Source organism: Peromyscus maniculatus, chromosome X (genome assembly GCF_049852395.1).
Source record: "Peromyscus maniculatus bairdii isolate BWxNUB_F1_BW_parent chromosome X, HU_Pman_BW_mat_3.1, whole genome shotgun sequence".
NCBI classification, from domain to species: Eukaryota; Metazoa; Chordata; class Mammalia; order Rodentia; family Cricetidae; genus Peromyscus; species Peromyscus maniculatus.
Window position 1 is genome coordinate 49,866,834 of NC_134875.1, and position 22,526 is coordinate 49,889,359.

The window sequence follows — 22,526 nt, forward strand, 5'->3', positions numbered from 1 at the left end:
CTAGTTAACAAAATATAACATTAGTAAGTATTGAAGCAGTTTCTAAATGATGGATCTGGTTATTTTTCTCATAAAGAAGTGACAGGATCTGTATATGATAAACCTAAGGGAGTACATTAGAGAGTCTTTTGGCATTGTGCATGTAAAAATGACTAAAGAAAATCAAGCTTTAACATCTTAAATATTTTTTTTCTGTCAAGAAGAATCAAGTGATCTTTTTTTTTATTTAAGAATTTTTTTAATTCTTTTTACATACCAACCACAGATCCCCTTCTGATTTCTCCTTCCACTCCGCCCCCACCTGCCCCCATCACTCCTCCAAAACTGCAAGGTCTCCAATGGGGAGTCAGCAAAGCAAGATACATTCAGATGAGGCAGGACCAAGCCCCTCCCCCTGCATCAAGGCTGAGCAAGGTGTCCCACCATAGGTAATGGGCTCCAAAAAGCCAGCTCATAGACCAAGTTTAGATTCTGTAAATCGTATTTCTTTAAGATGGTTTTTCTCAAATTACTTTTGGTAAAACACAATTTAAAAAAATTTCCTAGCTGATTGTTGACTAACCTTTTAATAAAGTACAAAAAATACCAAAACCATGAAATAGGAGCCCCAGTATTCCAGTTATAATATTCAATAAATAAGATTATAGCAGTAAATTGTTGTAGAATTTTTGAATGCATTTTCTTCAATGCTTATATCATTGTAGATTTTTAACAATTTATGATTTGTCACTGACACACTGACCAAAGTTGGATTTTCACTGTTCCATTATTTGATAATTATTTAGAGAGGTCAACATAATAGGCATCAATTATTAGTACATATTATGTTGGCCCCTCTAAATAATTATCAAATAAGTCAGTTTGGTTTGATTTGATATTGGCTTTGTCTTACATGTTGTTTTAATGATACTATCAGTTCTTACTCTTTTGAATTAAGTTTTTTTTATTGCAAAATGAAACAATTATATAAGGTTCTAGAAGTTTTAGTCATGCACTATAACTCAGGTTTAGCAAGAGAATGGTAATAATCTTGCTGATCACCCTACTATTTAAAAATAAAAATAATTTAAAATGGGTGAAGTTAATATTCTGCCTTGGTGATGATAATAAAATTTACCTTAAAAAATGAATATGTGTTCCATGCATAATAAAAATGTGACTTGAAAATCTATATATTGAGAGTGCATTGAATAATTTTTCATGTTAACTTCTGTTAACTGCCAAGTAATATTAGTTAAGATATTAAAGTCTGTGACAAAGAAAAAATTTATAGGCAAATATATGAAAGTAAATTAAAATGTATTAATGTGCATTGTTCTGATCCTATGCAGTCATTATGATCAATATATGTATATACTACCAGAGACAGGAAGGGGAAAGTGGTATAGAAATAGAGTATTAGATGATTTAATAAATAAAACAATTGCAAGGTATTAGCTATATTTAAAAGGAAGTATGTATTAAAATTTTGTATTTCATTAAGATACTTATTAATGATGTTTTACTTTCATTCAGCTGTGATGCATGGGTTCAAAGTGCTTCTACGCAGTCATGCACTTTTTCAGGCAACAATAAAACACAACAGAAATGATAAATATATTTTATCTTTCTTTGTGAAATAGCAGGTGAACTCTGTAATGGCCAAAACTAAACTAAAAATACTTTTTCTTCTTCAAGATCCCACTGCTATTATAGGTTGGACAAAGTGTTTTTTCCATGAACGATGAAGTAACTATTTATAGCAACTCTGTTCAAAGCATGATTCCAAGTTTTTTTTCTTTTTCTTTTCTTTTAATGTTTCAATCAGTAACGACATGTCAGGAGCCATAAAAAAGATACAGTGTGCCTTCAAATCCAGTTTTAAAATAGCACATGAATAAAAATAGCCTTCATGGCCATTTTATATTGTTAAGCACTGTTTTGAGATTTTTAATGCAATGACAGACAACATATCCAGTGTCATTTAAGGTCAGAAAATATATCTATATGCTCAAAAGAATTACATGTACATCTGAACTGTGCTCAACTTTCTGATGTGCTCATGTGAGTTAAAACAGTTAAATGTTCCATATTTTCTTTTTATGAACTATTACCATACTTTGAAATACCAAAATGCAAGCCTGAGAATGGCCCTTACTACAACTGAGCAAATAGAAACTATGAATTCACTCAGAATCCACAATTTGTATAGAGTCTTGTACAAATATAGAAGAGCCATACAATTATTTATCTATGGAGGCAAAATCACTAGGCTATATGTTCACAATGCCTTTCTGACTATCCATTTGTTTTTTTTTTAACTTAGTGTTCTCAGTTATAAAATTATTATTAGTCTAGGGCAGAAGGGAAGGGGAGGGGATCAAATAAAAGGAAACAAAATGCCTATGATGTATTTTTACAGGACATTTTTGTGGAACCTTCATTATGGTTTTTATATGTTAATAATGTGAAGAAGTTCTACATGCAAGCCTTGTATTTTACTGCACAATAGCTATTCTGGTATAAAATAATCAGCACTAACAGTTTGAGGTCTATGTTTCTAGAACTATATTGTTCAATGATTATATGGTAATGGTAACTGTGTAATTATCAAATTGTGCTATTAGAAATAGATGGATGTGAGGTGAACAGAGAGGGGAAACATCAAGTATTAAATTAGCTCTTACACTGTGATCTATATAATTCACAATTTTATAAAATTATATACATACATAGATTACATCTTTTTTTTTTTGAGACAGGGTTTCTCTATGTAGCTTGGCGCCTTTCCTGGAACTCACTTGGTAGCCCAGGCTGGCCTCGAACTCATAGCGATCCGCCTGGCTCTGCCTCCCGAGTGCTGGGATTAAAGGCATGCGCCACCACCACCACCCGGCCCATAGATGGGATGTAGAGGTGGCTCAGCCTTTAAAGGCTAGGCTCACACCCAAAAACATAGATTGCCTCTTAAATCACTTTGCTGGAAGACATTCATATACACTGCAAGTCCTATAAGAAGCACATTTACTGTGATCTTACCAGGCTGGCCTATTGGCCCTGGAGTTCCTGGTGGTCCTGGTGGTCCCTGAATACCAATTCCTGGAAGCCCAGGAGGCCCTATTGGGCCAGGTTGTCCATTTGATCCAGTATCGCCTTATAAAAAAACACAGTTTACATGTTTAAAACAATAGCTTCCCCCTTTTTTCTTTATTCTTCTCTCACACATTACATCCCAACCACAGTTTCCCCTCCCTCCCATCCTCCAGGTGTCCCCCATCTCCTCTCCCCCCTAGAAACAAAGCTCTTCTGTTTTCTTTCAGAAAAGAGCAGGGCTTCCAGTGATATCAACCAAATATGGCATAAAAAGATGCAGTGAGACTAGTTTATATGGGAAGAAAAGTAAAAGTAAGTACCCAAAGCAGAAATCCCATCAATAGAGTCTCATTTAACACAAGGCAAGCAGTCAACTTCAGCACCTGTCTCAACCTCTCAAAATGCACAAGATTCTAACCTACACCTTCTTACTCTCTGTGTAATACACACTGGGTAACTCTCTACTTAAGAAAATAGAGTTTTTAATCACCTATTCTTTAAGCAGACAAATGTCACCATCTTCCTTTTTATTAACTCAAGGTTACGTGGCTGAAAATGCGCTCACGCTTCTCCCCAACCTGCCTAAAATATTTTAACATTAGAAACGTCACTTCCTGCATTTCCTATCATTCTCACTTTTCAAAATTATTATATCTATTAAAATATTGAAGGAGACGGGGTGGAATGATTGTAAGGGCCGGAAGTCAGGAAGGACTAGAGAAACTCAGTGTCTCTGGACATGGCAGGGCAGCTGCACTTAGGGCCTGGACAGCAGCTGTTGCCTGCAAAAGATGAAACTAGTGGACGGACATTCCTGCCACCATCCCTCGTTGAGGAGCTACTGACAGTTGACAGCTTCTGGGGAAGGGAAAGTCAGTTTCCTTTAAAGGTGTGGCCCTAGTAGTTTGTTCTAGTGGACTCATGAGTAGATGGGCAGCGCAAGTTGGACCCAGGGGGTTATTTCTTCTTTAAAAGAGGAATAAAGTTGGGAGGCATGGAGAGGTGAAGGATGGATCTCGAAGGTGTTGTAGGCAGGAGTGAGAAACCCACATAGTATGTATGAATTTCTGAAGAATTAACAAAAACATTGAATTTAAAAAAAAGTCAGGCGATGGTGGTGCACGCCTTTAATCCCAGCACTCGGGAGGCAGAGGCAGGCGGATCTTTGTGAGTTCGAGGCCAGCCTGGTCTACAGAGTGAGTTCCAGGAAAGGCTTCAAAAGCTACACAGAGAAATCATGTCTCGAAAAAGAAAAGGTAGGTGCTCTTTCACTGCATCCTCGGATGAGTTTTGACAAATGTATACCACCATATAACCACCACTAAAATCCAGATTTAGAACTGTTTCATCAGTCCTCAGTGGTTGATCCTTTTCCACATGTCAATTTTCTTGCAACTAGTGTTCCAGTTTATTTCTTACAAAGTTTCAAATCCATAATGTAGTAAATGCAATCATGCAGTTTGTAGCCTCTTGAGTATGTCTTTGTTCACTTAATATGATGCATTTGAGATTCATTTATGCTTGTTGTGTATACAGATATCCAATCATTTTAGCACTGTTTGTTGTAAAGATTTATTTTCCTATTGAAATTGACTGTGTAAATTTTTGAAAGATATATGTTGGGCTGAGATTTATGTCAGCAGTTATAGTGTATGTTTAGCATGCATGAGGTCTTAGACTTGATTCCTAACACCACAAATCAAGTACTTCATTGCATAAATACAGTACATTGTGTTAGTCTTTGTTGCTTGATGGACATTTGGGCTGTTTCCAATTCTTGGCGATTATGAATAAAGCTCATAAGACTTACAGATTTTTATGCAAAGCTTCACAGTTTTCTTTAGTAAATACTTAGAAGTGGGATTGCAGTTTAAGAGTGTAAGACCACGCTTTTCTTTCTACTATACTGGCACAAAATTTTCAAAGTGAAACTAAGCTTGATTTTGGTTCCTGTGCTGGAGATCGAATGGATTCTCAAAGCACTGTTTTGCATTCTAATTAGCTATGTGAAAAACTCGTAGTTATGCTACGTACTTGGTGGCCATTTTTCTTGTTTTTGAAAAGAAAGTCAATTCTTATAGTCAGGTATCTATCTCACTATAGTTTGCACCTACATTTTGCAGATGGCTCTATTGAAGATTCTTACACATACTGGCTTACTTGTCTTTTGGGGTTAAATATAAATATCTATTTAAATAGTTGGCAATGCTTTCCAACTCTACTTTTGAATGTGGTGGTTGTTTTCTGACTGTTGAGTTTTATGGATTTTTATATATTCTGCTTACAAATACTTCGCTAGATACATGATATGAAAATATTTTATTTTAATGAAGTCCAAATTAGCAGTCATCCCTTTTGTGATTGTTAATGTCCTATCTAACAGCTTTTGTCTAGGTTATGATCAGAAAGTTTTTTCTACTATGCTTTTACTTAAAAGAAAGCCAAATTTTACCTATAGACCTGTGCTTTCACTGTCTATGAGCTGAGAATATTTTTTCATAACATATGATGCTTACAATTGATTATCAACTTGACAAGGTTTCGAGCCAAGCCTCTAAACTAGACTGTAGAGGATTATTTAGGTTAGATTAAGGTACGAAGATCCATCCTAAGGTGGCTGACACCATTCAATGGCTTGTCGTCCCAGACTTTGAAAAGGAGAACGTGAGCCAAGCACTTTCATCTCTTTGCTTCCCAACTACAGATGCCAGGAAAGCAGCTGCCTTGAGCTTTTGCTGTCGTGTCGGCCCCTTCTTATCATGACGTCTAGGGCTGTACCCTAGAACTGGGAACCCAAATCAATCCTTCCTTCTTCGTGTCTTTGGCTGGTTATTTTGTCCCATCAATGAGAGAAACAAAGATTACATAGGGTAATCCAAAAAGAGAGTTTGCAACAAAAACATGTGGTCCACTAAATCTAAAATAATCTACTGTTTGACTTTTTACAGAAAAACATGGAGTGCTTGTGTCCTAGAAGCTTTATGTATGGGTCTCCAATCTATTCTGAGATAAAACTAGAAATGGGAGATTCATTTGCCTGGTTCATACACATAGACACAATAGATTTTGCACTGTTTGTTAGAAGGTTTCTTTTTCTACTGAAACTTATATTTGTGAGGATAGAATTTACCCCAGCCTTCGAGTGTGTGCTTAGCATATGTGAGTGCTTGGATTCTATCTCCAGCTCCACAAAAGAATCAAGCACAATTCTATTTCTAGACCCCATGTGTCTTAATTCACATATTCCAAGATATATTAACCACTAGAAGACTGTATTGTCTTGAAATCAAATTCTCCAACACTGCACTTTCTTAATTGGTTTTGGCTACTGTAGGTTGCTCAGTTTTCCACATAAATGTTAGAACAATGACAAACTTCGGCTGTGCTTTCCTTAAGAATACAATTAATTTATAGTCTAATTTGGACAGAATTGGTATGTTAAGAAAATTGTGTTTGCCAATAATTAGCAGAGTATATCATTCAATGTATTTGTATTTGTTTTGTGTCATTGGTATTTTTGTAGTTCTCTTTACATATAAATACTGCACAAATTGTTAGAGATATGCATAATAAGAACATTAAGAAATTTGGTGCTATTTTAAATAATCCTTTTCATCTACTTTTAATTTGTAAAAAAAAATTTTATATGCGCCCTAATACCTATACTCTAAAATTAACTTTATTTCTGTTCTAAGGTTTAGTGTAAGATGATTTTCTAAGTATAAAGTCATATTATGTATGAATAGGCAATTTCTTCCTTTCCAATCTGTATGTTTTTAGTTTCTTTGTCTTGTCTTATAGCAATGGCTAAATGTTTCCAGTATAATATTGAATTTTTGGGCAAACAACTTTGTGTTGTAGCCTATCTTTTGGAGGAAAGCATTTCTTTGTTCATTAATTATACTAAACTAAACTTAAAAATCATATAAGACTTATGATAAAAGACTATATCATAAAAACGAGTTTTGGGGTTTCATTATTAATGACAATTATTATGAAACACAGCCTCCCACTGCCCAGCAAGGTGGCCTGAGACAATGTACTCCAAGATGTCCTTGAACTTGAGGAAATCTATCTGCCTCAACCTACCATATGCTAAGTTCATAGTCATGAGTCACTAAGCCCAGCTAACAGGTTTTCTTGAGTTCATAACTTTCTACAAGTATTTTTTTAAGGAATGGATGTTGAACTTTATTAAATAATTTATTAGCAATATTTAAGGTAATAGCATATATGTAATTCTTTAGAATGTTGAAATAGCAGATTATGCTGAATAATTTTCAGATGTCAAAGCAGCTTGTATTCTGAAGATAAAATTAATTTGTTTATTTGTTCATGATGTAGTCTGTTTTTATATATTGTAATATTAGACATGTTATTGTTCTCTTGAAAATTTTTACCTATTTGTTATTGAGAGATTTTGGCCTATGACTTAGGTTTTGTTCTTTGGGATTTTTGTTTGTTTTGTCTTGTTTGCCTGGTTTTGATACCCTCATTCACAACTACTGGGAAGTGATCCAGTATTCTACTGCGAAAGAAACTGTGTAGGGATGTTATTACTGCTTTTTAGAATGTTTGATATAAATTCCCAGAGAGGTCACCTGCACTTGAAGTATTCTTTGAGTTTTATACTAAAAATTCAATTTTAGGAAAAAATGTATAATTTACCAGTGATCATCAATACATTTTAGCAATACTTTATAACTGGCCCATTTTCTCTGTTACCATATTTGCCAGCATGCAGTTATCTGTCATAGTCCTTTGCTATTCCTTTATTGTCTAACAGTGGTACTGTAATAATGTCCCTATTTTCATTTTTAATATTCATAACCCATAGGGTTCTGTTTTCACAGTCATCCTGGCTAAATGTTTATCAGTTTCCTAGAGTTTTCAAATGAATTCATTTGGATTTAGATGTGTATCAGTTCTACTGGACTTTTTGAAGAAGCTCATTTGGTTTCACATAAATTTCCTGCTTTTTAAATTTTGTATGATTGATATATTTTCTCCTTTTGCATATATTCTTTTCAATTTGTTTACTTTCTTTATTTTCTAAAAATTTATTTAAGATCTTTTTTGAGACAGGGTTTTTTATGTAACAGCCTTGCCTGTCCTGGAATTTGCTCTGTAGACCAGGCTGGCCTCGAACTCAGAGATTTGCCTGCTTCTGCTTCCTGAGTGCTGGGAATAAAGGCTTGTATCTTTTTTTCTAATATAATCTTTAGCATACAAACTTCATTTTGAGCAACTAGATATGTTTTACTTTCATGTTCACTCAATTAGACATGTTTGTTAATTGTCTTAATGATTTCTTCTTTGATTCGTGGTTTATTTATGTACTCAGGATATTTTCTAAGTGTTAGGATTTTTCCAAGCATAGGTATCTTCCTGATATAATTTCCTTATTTAATTTTCCTGGTATTGACTTCTTAATAAATATATTTTTAATTTGCTAAGCTTTGTTTAATGGCCAAGATTTTTGCCCTTCCTTGGTTAACATGCATGCATGGAAAATAATCGTGTCCTGTTCTTATTAGGTAAAATTCCTGACACTTTCCTACTAGAATTCTGGGCATCTTATTTTTGTATCCATCCACACAATGCCAAGACTAAGTACTGTGGTAATATATTCTGTACCCTAATAAACTTGCCTGAGGATCAGAGGGCAGAGCCAGCCACTAGATTAGACATAGAGGCCAGGCAGTGGTGGCACACACCTTTAATTCCAGCACTTGAGATCTCATACTTTTGTTTGGGAAGCACACAGGCCATTAATCCCAGGAAGTTACACAGCAGGGCAGAGAAAGGTTTATATGGCGTGAACAAACAGGCACTCACTCTCTTTAGGCTGAGGATTTCATAGAGGTAAGAACTACTGGCTGGCTGTTCTTCTTCTCTGATCTTTCAGCTTTCACCCTGATATCTGGCTCTGGGATTTTTATTAAAAGACCATCTAAGATTTGAGTAACAAAGTACTGTATATACTACTTGGATGAGGGTGGAAAATCAAGACCATCTAATGATGGGAATTATAGCATTACAATTTTCTATCTTTAATTTTGTATTTACTTTACTTAAAAGAGCTGCTGAAATTTTATAAACTAGTAATATAAAATATCATTTTCTTGTAATATTTCAAACGTACTTTAATTACTTTTTATAATTATAATATTTATAATTCTAAGCCCTCTTTTTATATATTATGCATTAGGTGTTCATTTAGTGAGATCATTTATTCATATCAATGTTGAAAGAATTCACTTTCCTTACTGATTAATGAAGATACTTCTGTGAAATACGAAGTTTATGTAGGCATACATGTATCATTCAGAACACTTCTACTAGTTCACTTGTTATTCCTGCACTGGTCCACAGTGTCATAATTACACTGGCATTTTAACATACATTAATGTGTATTTAGTAAATACTGAGTTTCTAAATCAGTTTCATGAAGTGCTTCTGGATAATTTCTTAAATTCTCATTGAAAGTGATTTATATTTATTTATAAATGGGGATAATTGACAACATCAAGCCTTCCCACTAATACATGGGATTTAAAAAAATCAATTCTAAAATTTCAAGTTTTTAATAAATACTTTATATTATATTTATATTTCCTTATAAATATATTAGGCGCATTTTCTTGATTTTGCAAAAAAAGATACACATTTTATTGCTATCAAAAGTTTTTACTTCTAATATTTCCAAATATGTCATTTCATTTGTCACAGTATTTTCTATATTATTTCTGCTGATTAGAATATCCTTTTAAAAGATTCAGGCAAAGTGTAATCTCCTATACCTCCAAGAACCTGAAATGAGATCCTGAAATAAATTAATATATGAGCTAAACAGAATGCTTCTAAAGTCATTATCTTTATTCCTTTCTCGTTTTGCATAATTAAATTGTGATATTCGAGATTAAGAATATTTTCTACTCACAGAGTAATTTCATCACAGGTATTAACTTTTTATATTTATTGTTGGTGTCTATACTGTTTTGAAAATGACATACCAATTTCCTTTTACAGTTTAGTCATTGAGTTTCAATATCTATTAATTTGTCTAAATATGTCTAATAAGTGAAGATTTTGGAGACATAAATCCTGAGAATCAAACTTTCATAGTAAATTCCTATACAAGTAATTTATCACTGAGCATAAACCACAGTCATGGTGGTAAAACACTTTATTGTAGTCTGATAGCTGAGTTTTGATAATAATGTATTGATTTGAAACTTTATTAGCACACACATTAAAAAAGCTACCATCATAGCAATACCAGTGGTTCTCAACCTGTGGGTCATGACCCCTTGGGGTCACATCAGATATCTTATATATCAGATGTTTATATTGTGATTCCAAACAGTAGCAAAATTCAAAACAGATATGAAGTAACAATGAAATAATTTTATGATTGGGGGTCACTGCAACATGAGGAACTGTATTAAAAGGTCACAGAATTAGGAAGGTTGAGAACCACTGAGCTAGATTTTTTTAATAGTAGAGAGCAACTTCTGAGATTTTTCAAGAGCAGAATTTATACCTTTATGTTTTTAGTGACTCAAGTATTACCTGGTCCAGGATATAAACATAATAAATGCTAGATAAATAAAGAAATTACATAGAAAAATGCCCAAATATTAATTCTTTTAGCACGTTAAGAACTATACTAGAAGTAGTGCCCAATGACTTCCATCTGAGATCCCATTTTTGGGGATATGGAAATAGGGGAATAATGAGTTCAAGACCAACCTAGGCTACATAGAGAGACCTTGTCTCAAAATGAAAACAAAACCATCAAGCAAAACATTCCAAACTCTACTGAGATTTTACTATTAAATATATGGGAATCTTAAATTTCCTTTAAAAAATTAAACAAATGCATGGTTAAAAAGTACATGTTTCAAATATGCTACGGTTCATTTCTTCATAAATCATGTCTCAAAATACAGTAGGGAATTTCCTGAAAAAGACTACCAGTAGATTATCATTCAGAATAATTTGATTTGCAATTTCTAGTCATGGGCTTAACTGTTGGGAAACACTACAACTCTGAGTGATTTACAACCCCTCAAACTTATTTAGTCAAAGATATATAGGTGTTATTAAAAGAATTTACTTAAGAAGAAGAAGCTGCCTTGGACTAGTTTTGGGATTTTCACAACAAAATCCGTTCTGGCTAAAATTAAGTGGAGATACATCATGTTTTAATGAAAATCAACTCAACATGATTCAGGAATATGAATTTAATTTAGGTAAGTCTCCAATACATTGGCCATGAGAATTCTTTTCCTTGCAAACTGACCAGTGAAATAAAACCAACCAAGCCAGCTATGTTAATCCTATTCTTTTTTATACTTAAAGATATCAAATTCAAGAAGCTTAAAGCAGTAGAGAAATGGCAACATGAAATCAACAGTTCACAGGGGAAAATGAGGCTCTTAAAATATGAAATGGTGGTTAATTCACTCACAGTAGGGGACATACATTTGAACTATGCTGAGAAGAAAAGCAAAGTACATAGTATAGTTTAAAAAATTTAACAGTCCAGGTGCAGTGGTGTACACCTTTAATCCCAGCATTCAGGAGGTAGAGCAGGTGGATCTCTGTGAGTTCAAGGCCAGCCTGGTGTACAGAGTGAGACTCAGGACAGGCACCAAAACTACACAGAGAAACCCTGTCTCGAAAAGCCAAAAAAAAAAAAAAAAATTAACAACAAATCTAATTTTTATATTATGGGAGCTCACATATTAATCTATAGCTATAGTAATGTAAACAACGTGATGCTAGTTAAAGAAGATGAATGAAACAGAATTGACAGCAAAGAAAAAGATACATTTTATACAGTATTTGATTTGATAGAGATCGACACATAATCCACTGTTAGGTTTCTATTTTAAATAAAATGACATAAACTCAAATTATTTGAGATTAATGACAGTTTTAGGACTGGATGTCTTGGTAGTGCTAGGTAGGTGAATATTTCTTACACAAGGCACAAAATTATAATAATAGAAAACATAAATTAAAAAATAAATAAAACAATAAAATTAAAACTTCTCATCCAAACACACTAGAAATATGAATAGGTAAATAATACAGGGATAAAATATTTCTGAGTTTATTCTAGAAAAGGGACAAGTATTTGGGGTATACTAGGAATACCTTCAACTTAACATAAAACACAACACAGTTCATCAATTCAAGCTGACAAGTGCTTAAATATCTAAATAATAATCCATGAGAACTGATAAAAAGCTGAACATCCTTAGTCACTAGAGAAATATAAATTAAAATTGTAAATTATAATACTACTACAAAGTAAGTAAAACTTTAATGCTGGAGATAATCAAGAGTAATGTTATATTGGTGTAAATTTTCAAATGGCATACTCATGTTGGAGAAAGACCTAATAGTTTCTTATATAAGTGAGCACACATGAGCATCAATTCTAATCTTAGCTACATGATTAAGCAAAATGAAAGCATATATCCATCAAAACACTTAGAGAATTCTTCTAATTGCTTCTCTTGTAACAGTCAGCAACTTGGCACAGCCAGGTGTCCACACAATGTCATCTTGTTTCTTAGTAATTTCTTAGTAATAAAAACTAGTGATGAGCACAGTGAATGTTTTCTTAAAAAACATGCTCAGTAAAAGATGTTTTACAAGAATGTACATATTGCATGATTCTGTACACAAGGAATCCAGAACAGACAGAATAACAATATATTTTAAAACATTCATAACAATATTTGTGTGGATGTTACAGACTATTTAGAAAATGGAATAAAGACAGTTTCTGGATATATATATGTAAATATATGTATATATTATGTGTGTGTGCATGTGTATACTAGGACTTAGAGCATTGCAGGAAAAAGTACTACCAATTAGCTGCATCCCCAGCCCTGGGATGTTTATATGATATTGGATTATATTTGCCAATCTGAAAATGCATCTATGGATTTTATATAGAAATAAAATACATAAGACACCTTTGGAATTGTAGTTATTGTACATCTGCTGAGTATTTAGGGAGAAGTGCACCACTATTGCAATTTGTTTTGATATTCATCAAAAAGAAATCAACAGCTATATAGAGATATGGTGAGATGGACAGATATATGATAAAACATGTATAGTAAAACATTCAGGGTAGAACGCCAGTGATGGGTGTATATAACAGTCATTGTGTTGTATTTTCTACCTTGTATTAGACATGGAATTTCCATTTCTGGGACTGAGGCTTGAATCTGGGGCCTTTCACATACTAGGGAAGTTTTCTACTGTACAGCTATATCTCTAGCTTATATATTTACAGTATTTTAATTAAAAATAGTTTAGAGGGAAACAAAATGTTATCTGCTGGGCCCAAGCAGCGGAAAGATAGCCATTCAATGTCCAATTCTTTTAACATTTCTGTGTATTTGAAAACTTTTTTAAAGAAAAAAAATTATACTAATAAACCTACTTATAAACTTTCACCAGGCTAGAAAAATCCAGAAGGTTTGTTTGTTTGCTGTTTAGTTTTATTTTAGCATAGTCAGGAAGTGATTGGCTAAGACAAGTACATTCATTTATTGTTGCTAGAAATGTAAATGTCACAGATTGTGAGAAATTTCACAGTTCCTTGAGAGGCTTTTACTTTTTACTGAGGAAATTCATTTTTGTTTCTCTAGTCTACTATTATACCTTCACACATCTGACATAACACGTGTGACAATATTTGTAATCAGAAAAGATTGGCAAAAATCCATTCCAACAAGTAGCAACTGATAGTATACCCATATAATTAAATACTAGCCCACTAAATGCTTTTAAATGCTGCAAGCACTGACACAGAGTGATTCCTAAATTATAAAACTACACACCACAAACACAAGGAAAGGTAAAAGGTAATTATGCCCTCTGTTTTGACAAATGAAGAAAAAGCCTCCGAAGTATTTATGTATTTATGTGTTTGTGTAGAGGAACAATGGACCGAGAAAAAGAAACTCAACTGAGATTACCTATGGGATGAGGAGGAGGAAAGTGGATGGGGGACGAAGTGAAAGAAATACTTCCGTCAGTTTGTCTGCTTGTTTGTTTGTTTTTGAAACAGGTTATTCTGTAGTCCAGGCTGATTTAAAATTCACTACATAGACAAGGATGGCCTTGAACCCTTGAGCCTTCTGCCTCTGACTCCTACATGAGGGGATTATTGGACTATGGTACCACACTCAGGTCTGTTACTTTTATGCAAATATCTTTGTATTACCTTTCCGAGGAAATAAAGATTAAAACTAACTAGTAGAATATGAACAAAATTATAGCAGTGACAGAAGAGCATCATGGGCTCTCCACTTAACTGTCTTATGATCCTCAACCTTTTCTAAATGTTTCAACATCAACAAAACTTTAAAGCAAATTGAGAAGTAGCAAGAGCCTCCATACCTTTTGGTCCAGGTAGCCCATCCAAGCCAGTGCGTCCTGGAGGACCTGGAGGTCCTGGGAAGCCACGATCACCTTTTGGACCAGGTGTGCCTTTGAAACCTGGGAATCCTGGTGGCCCAGGTGGCCCAGGTAACCCAAATCCTGGCTCTCCCTTAAGCATACACATGACAAAACACAAGGAAAAGTCCCGTGACTTTCCTGATGCTTACCAATTATTACAGAGAATTTAAAGCAGAGAATACAAAGTAATACTTCTCTCCTATGGTGAGGAAAGGATAATTAAATGAAAAGTAATAGGCGTGTTAGAGGAAACATCTGGAAGGCTAGGAAACAGGGTTTAGTAAAATCAAATTAAATGAGTTGGACTGGTTTCAAAATAAGAAAGTTAACTAAAAAAGCATGGGATTAAATAACATTGTACCCAAGTGAGGAAATGTGAATATGGACTGAGAATTAGATCATCCAAATAATTATTTTTAATATTTGACTAAGTCTTAGAATGCCATTGTGGTTTCTGTATAAATTTTCCATTTAGTTAGAGATGAATACTGAGGCAATTGCAAGTGAAATGATGTACTTTTGAGATTTGGGTTAAATGAGAACACCCCTCCCCCCAAAAAAACAGGAGAAGATTAAGAAAATATTATTAAAATCTTAATAATTTTGTGCCTGGGTGACAGATATATGAAAGTTCATTATATTACTTCTTTTGCTTTTGTGTTTATTTGAAAATGTTCATCATAAAATAAAAACAAGCCAACGGAGAAGTAGTTTTCTCATGAGAGCCCATAGCTGCTTTTCCCATGGAAAACAAGTAATAATGATGAAACCCAGCAAGATAATATCATTAAAGCACAGAAAATACAAGAAGAGTCAGGATAATTATGCATTGCAGCAGTTAGCTGAAGGCTGGCTGAAAAGTGAGGTTAAATAAGACACAACCGAAAGAATATAAAGGGAGGTGTTTATTAGTAATACCAAATAGCAGTGATATGCTTTATGTGTCTTTGATGGACTTGAGACAGAAGAAACAATACAGGAAGGGCTTGATACATCCAGCACAACTTCACCAATCATTCACAGGTAGGACAAGTATGAAATGGGTTACTGTTTATATACATAAGCACAGGCAAAGCTGATCACTGGATTCTTTCATTTAATCTAACAACCCACCTGTCTAAAGAAAGGTAAGAAACTTTTTGGATCTAAATATTACCTTTCGGTCTATTAAAGATAGTTTGGGATTAGATATTTTATTTTTAAATGAAAATATAGTTAACTTTAATCAATATAATAAAGACTTGTGACAACGTCTAAGTTAAAATAGGAACTAGGACTAAGGACAGTAGAGTAGACAGAAAGATCAAAAGACTGGGGATGGAGAGATGGCTCAGCAGGTAAGAGCATTGATTGCTCTTGTAGAGAAACCAGACTTAATTCCCAGCACCCACATGGTAGTTAACAACTGTGTATAACTTCAGTTCCAGGCCATACGAGGCCCTCTTCTGACCTCTGTAGTCACCAGGCATGCACATGGTGCACATACATACACATGCAGGCAAAGCACTCACACACATGAAACATAACAAATTAATCTTTTAAAAAATGTTCCAGACCTTTGGTCCTGGAAAGCCTGGTGACCCAGGAGGTCCATCTGGACCCATTCTTCCAGGTGTTCCAGGTGCTCCTGGAGGTCCAGGAATTCCTGGGAAACCTGCAAAATAGCAAGCCATTTTTTTTTAATCCACAGAAAGAATAAGCTTTAAAAGACAGTTACATTCCCTAGGGCGACTGTGGCTTATAATAAATTTCAGTTTTACTCAATTATTGAAAAAAAAATAGCCAAATGAATGGAAACACATGAACTATGAACCAAAGGCTGAGGGGCCCCCAGCTGGATCAGACCCTCTGAATAGGTGAGACAGTTGATTGGCTTGATCAGTTTGGGAGGCAACTAGGCAGTGGTACCAGGTCCTGGGCTCATTGCATGAGTTGGCTGTCTGAAACCTGGAGCTTATGCAGGGACTCTTGGCTCAGTCTGGGAGGAAGGGACTAGTCCTGCCCGGACTGAGTCTACCAGGTTGATCGCAGTCCTTGGGGGAGGTGGGAATGGGGGGTAGGCTGGGGGTAAAGGGAGGGGGTGGGAGGGGGGAGAATAGGGGAACCCATGGCTGATATGTAGAACTGAATGGTATTGTAAAATTATATATATATATATATATAACAGTTACATTCTCATCTCCCTAATCATGCTTTATACACTGACTTGTTAAAAATACACGGACATTTTGTATATCCACTTAGAATCAGGCTTAATAGATTCTCTCTCAACCACATTAGCCTTTCATTTCCACAGAGTAATGGGTATAGAAGAAAATATGCTCTTCTGAAGAATATAGAATAAGTCAGAACTACATATTGTGAATGAATACCACATAAAAATACAGAACTTCCCTTCTGCTTATATCATGATGTAATGTGACAGAATGCCTATCATGTACCTCTAGAGATGACCTAATGTGACTGTATGTGTTGTAGAAGCATTAACACATAAAATCAAATCTGACATTTGAAGACTAGAAGTGTTTGGTAGAAGTGAGGATTGTCATTACACAAAGGGGCTGCCCTGCTACTCATGAGAATAAATTCTGTGAGGAATAATGCAGAAATGTAGAAAAAAAACAAATTTCAATAAGTCAAAGGAATATTTTACTTGGGATAAACATTGCATGTTGTATAGTGAATGTATTTTCTGATTAATACAATCTATTAATTCATTACATATCTATTTAGTGCTTGCTATATTCCCAGGAACTATTCTAAGCTCCAAGAACACAATGATGAACACAAAATATAATAATAATTCCCATAATGTTTTTTAGCACATGAATAATAATAATTTCTGCATCTCTGAAATGTAGATAGGAAATGGCGGGTCTCTTATGAGTATCAATAAAACTCAAGTTGCAGTGAGACTAAAAACATTGTAGGTAGTTTTGACACTAGACTGTTATAGAAAATGAACTCCAGGTTCAAAGAGAGACCCAGTCTCCAAAATTATGGCACATGTAGTAACTTTTCTTTTTTAATATTTTAAATTTTTTATCATTTTCATTTTATGTGTGTGGGTGTTTGGTCTGCATGTATGTACATGAACCATGTGTGTGCCTAGTACCCTCAGAAACCAGAGGAAGGCACTGAATCCATTAGAACTAGAACTATGGGTGGTTAGGCGCTTGCATGGAGATGCTGAGAAGTAAACCCTGGTCCTCTGGAAGAGCAGACAGTACTCTTAGTCACTGCGTCATCTCTCCAGGCCCCAGTGTGACTTTTTATTACAACATATAGCAAAAGAGTTACACTTACTTTGTTTTGTATTATGAAAGAGTAGTACCATAGTAACCAGCTAATCTACACAGTTCGGTACCTAGTCCAACATACCTTTGGGACCTGGTGGTCCAAGAAGCCCAATCCCCGGGATACCTGGTTCTCCTTTGCTACCAGGTATCCCTGGTAGGCCTGGTTGGCCGGGAAGTCCGGGATCACCTATCGAAAAATGATAGCGTAAGAATGGGAAACTTCCAAAGAAAGAAACCAAGTGATAAAGATGTTTCGAAATAAAGTAAATTCTTTGCATACCTGGAAGGCCCACTTCACCGTCTCTGCCTGGATTACCTGGCAGGCCAGGCTTCCCTGGCTGGGTTATGGTCTGGCCTGGATCACCTTTAGGACCTGAAAACAGATGGATTTCTTCGGAGTGAGAATCATTTTCCTGACCAAAGAAAACAATCTCACTTTGTATATTCTAGGAAGGTCTCAAATAGAAGGATGGAATTTCAAAGAGAAAAAGAAGAGCAGATGGCAGTTTTAGGTACTTTTATGATTGAGGATGTTTGATAATTAATTTTATATGTCACCCTGACTAGATTAAGGGAGATTCAGATAGCTGATAAAGCAAGTATTTCTGATTATGCCCATGACCCATGATTCCAGAAGAGAAGGGCATTTGAATCAGTGATCTAAGGAGGGAAGGTCTGCCTTCACCCAGAATGGGAAAGCATCATCCAATAGTAGAGGGCTTGGATAGAACAACAACAACACAACACAACACAAAACAAAACAAAAACCCCAGGAAATCAAATTACCACCCACCCCCCATTCATCTGGAACACCTATCTTCTCCTTTCTTTGAGAATCAGAACACAAATGAGGTTGAGAAGAGAGCTCAGTCAGCAGAGTGACTGCTAAATAAGAATCTGTATTGAGACACCCAGCACCCATAGAAAAAAAGGTAGCCACAGCAGCACATGTCTGTAACCCTAATATTGAGGGTATGGAGTCAGGCGGATCCTTGGAGCTCACCAGCTAGTCAGCCTAGTCATATTAATGAACTCCAGGTTCAATGAGAGACCCTGTCTCCAAAATTAAGGTGCATGTTTTCAACCTTGACAATATATTTATACAAGTAACATTACACAGACTAAGCAGGTTGTATTTATGTATTTAGGAATATATGCACACATACATATATATGCAACAGCATCTAAATAAAAAGAGACTATGAATTTGAAAGAGTGCAAGGAGTTACATTATGGAAGGAGTTGAAGTTGGAGGGAAGAAAGGTAAGGAGGAAAAATTATACTGTATCTTTCTGTTTTGTTTTGTTTTTTCAAGACAGAGTTTCTCTGTGTAGCCCTGGCTGTCCTGGAACTCACTCTGTAGACCAGGCTGGCCTCAAACTCACAGAGATCTGCCTGCCTCTGCCTCCAGAGCTGGGCTTAAAGGCATGTGCCACCAATTTCTGGCTATTATAATTACATTATAATATCAATTTTTTTTTTAAAAATGTAATGTGCATGGGAACCTCCCACCCACATGCTAACAACTACACAGACATATATACACACATAAAATACAAACAACAATACCAACAAATGACTGAAAAAACTTAACAAGAATCCCACTTTAAACAAATGCATTCTATTCCCTTGCTAGGAGCATATAAATGGCCGGAGAAACACATTTCCAAATATTTTTATTTTGCTTTTAAGCACAAAAATTAAAATCAAACAAACAATCATAGTAAACTTACCTGGTAATCCTGGCTGGCCTGGATTTCCTGCAACACCTTGTATGCCTTTTTCACCTATAGGGCCTGGGGGCCCAAAACCAACGGGGCCCATAGGGCCCATATTTCCTGGGGGACCTGGCAAACCTGGGTTCCCAGGAGGACCTCTTTCACCCTTAAAAGCAATTCCACCCTGAAAATGGAAATATTTAAGACAGAAACACACTTATATAACAACTTCAGGTTGTAGGTTAGTATGAATGAATACAACCAGGGACATGAAACAGCCATAAATACTTCTTAAATGCTATATATATAACTGTGTGATATTGTTAAATTGCACCTATGATCACTTACGTACTCATCACCTCCTTCAACAAATATCTGCCATTGCTACAAGCTGAGAAGATAAGTAGATCAAGGTCTCTGCTCTCAAAAAGTTTACAATCTACCATGAGTCAAGATGGTTATCGTCTCTTTATCCTATTATAATATATATTTCCCATTCAAATATCCAAGACTGTATGCTAAATACAAAATGAGACCATTGACTTACGCTCAGTGTTTGGCTCTCTAGTATCTTTTTTTTTTTTTTTTTTTTGGTTTTTCGAGACAGGGTTCTCTGTGTAGCTTTGCGCCTTTCCTGGAGCTCACTTGGTAGCCCAGGCTGGCCTTGAACTCACAGAGATCCGCCTGGCTCTGCCTCCCGAGTGCTGGGATTAAAGGCGTGCGCCACCAACGCCCGGCAGCTCTGTAGTATCTTAACCTGGCCATCTATTCACACAAATCTATAACATTCCTATATATACAAAACAAATTAGATTTTTTTCATGTCTAAAAAATATCCCACAGAGCGATTTGGAATAAGAAGTGAATGCCACACTGACTCCTAAGCATTTTAACTTCCTATACATATATTCATGGCTAGTAATAATTGATACAGTAATGGATTAAGTTTATAAAACTGAAAGAGAATAGTAAGTTACTACTTAGTAACATTGTACCATTTCAATGTAAAATTTTCTTATTTTAGGCATCAGTAAAATATTCATCTAAGCATTAGGCCCACTCTTTATTTTAATTTAGCAAGCTATTTTTGGGCGGGGAGTAGTGTGTTGAGAATTAAGTTTATGGTCTCACACACAAGTATGAAACAGAACCTATCCTGACATTACTAAGTGCCAGTCTGACATAAAAGCAAGACTATCAAGCCAACTCACAGGCTCTCCTTTGGGGCCAGGGAGTCCTGGCAGTCCATCCTTTCCAGGAGTCCCAGGTAGACCAGGAAGCCCTGGAGCGCCAGGGGAACCCAACTCTCCTTTGTCACCTTTCATTCCTGGAAGAGTGAGGACATCACCAGGGTCCCCTTTAGATCCTGGAAAGCCTGGAGCACCGGGAGGTCCAGGTATGCCCTGAGTTGAAAGAAAAACGAGGGAGAAGAAGGACAAAAAGGAAATCAGTTTTTTTTCTAACATTCTTTTCTCCAATTTGCTCCATGAACCCCCACTATAACATTTAGTATACAAAGTAACGTATGAAGTAAGGACGACAAAGCAGGGAGAGGGAAGGAATAAAATAAATTATAATTTAATATTAAACCTAAATTTAATGTATGTGTCTATAAGCGAAAATCAAAGGACACATGGCTTCCTTCCAGTCCTTTGTGGCTCATAATACAATCAAGGCTTACTGGTAATCCTTTTGGACCAGTCGCTCCAGCATGTCCTTTTTCACCCTTCTCTCCAGGGAATCCAAGAGATCCTAAAACACACGGAGAATCACGTGAGCTCTGAGCCTTGAGGCCCAATCATGCTCATATCGACAACAGTGCCTCACAAACTTAGATTTTAAACTGAGAACTCTACCCTACTGCATTTAAGTCATACTCTTCCCTCTTTCACGTTCTCAATAGGAAAAAAATCCTTTTTCTTTTCTAAAAAAAAAAAAAAGCCTATTTACATAGCTGGGCAGTTGTGGCGCACGCCTTTAATCCCAGCACTTGGGAGGCAGAGGCAGGTGGATCTCTGTGAGTTCGAGGCCAGCCTGGGCTAGAAAGTGAGTTCCAGGAAAGGGGCAAAACTACACAGAGAAACCCTGTCTCAAAAAACACAAAATCAAACAAACAAACAAAAAACCCCAAAGCCTATTTATTTCGTGTGCGTGGGTGTTCTGTTCATGTGTCTGCGCACCACCTGAGTGCTTGGTGCCCATGGAGGCTAAAAGAAGGTATTAGATTCCTGGAACTGCAGATAGTGGGTGCTGGGAATCAAACTCAGCTCTTAACCACTGAGCCAACTCGCCAGCCGGGAACCAGACTTTCTTATACATAAATGTATTTAGCAGCACAGACAGCATTGCATGCTCGGGTGTTTCTAACTCCAGAGTATTCTTCGCAACTGTGAGGTAGGGCTTGAGTCCCTACAACCATCCTATTGTCAAGGGGAGAAGAAATCAAAGGAGCCTGCACATCTTAACTTTCAGTTATACAATCTTCCTATATCCTTACTACTCCTCCCCTCATTTTTTCTTTTTTTGGTTTGCCATTCCCTAAGATTTGGTTTGTGCCCTATGTTCAGTGCCAGAGGTTATAGAAAAAAGTTACTAAAGCAGTGGCTCTACAGATGAATTTCTGCACTAACTGCATCATTATTATCCGCTTATTAGTTTAAAAGTTAATGCTTATGAACTATGAACCAAAGGCTGAGGGGCCCCAGCTGGATCAGGCCCTCTGAATAGGTGAGACAGTTGACTGGCTTGATCAGTTTGGGAGGCAACTAGGCAGTGGGACCAAGTCCTGTGCTCATTGCATGAATTGTCTGTTTGAAACCTGGAGCTTACGCAGGGACACTTGGCTCAGTCTGGGAGGAAGGGACTGCACCTGCCTGGACTGAGTCTACCAGGTTCATCACAGTCCCCAGGGGAGGACTTGTCCTGGAGGAGGTGGGAA

At 35.9% G+C, this 22,526-nt stretch overlaps 1 protein-coding gene across 2 annotated transcripts in view; it reads right to left on the reverse strand.

The window, feature by feature from the left end:
* Nucleotides 1–22,526, reverse strand: part of Col4a5 (collagen type IV alpha 5 chain) — a 194,656-nt gene that overhangs the window by 62,027 nt on the left and 110,103 nt on the right. For both annotated transcript variants that reach the window (XM_015992158.3, XM_076562145.1), the window contains exons 23-30: nucleotides 21,270–21,340; nucleotides 20,800–20,991; nucleotides 19,604–19,772; nucleotides 18,151–18,243; nucleotides 17,953–18,057; nucleotides 16,128–16,225; nucleotides 14,512–14,662; nucleotides 3,019–3,132 (exon numbers count right to left, since the gene is read on the reverse strand). In XM_015992158.3, coding sequence (XP_015847644.1) covers nucleotides 3,019–3,132; nucleotides 14,512–14,662; nucleotides 16,128–16,225; nucleotides 17,953–18,057; nucleotides 18,151–18,243; nucleotides 19,604–19,772; nucleotides 20,800–20,991; nucleotides 21,270–21,340 — 993 coding nt within the window. The remainder of the gene's footprint in view (nucleotides 1–3,018; nucleotides 3,133–14,511; nucleotides 14,663–16,127; nucleotides 16,226–17,952; nucleotides 18,058–18,150; nucleotides 18,244–19,603; nucleotides 19,773–20,799; nucleotides 20,992–21,269; nucleotides 21,341–22,526) is intronic.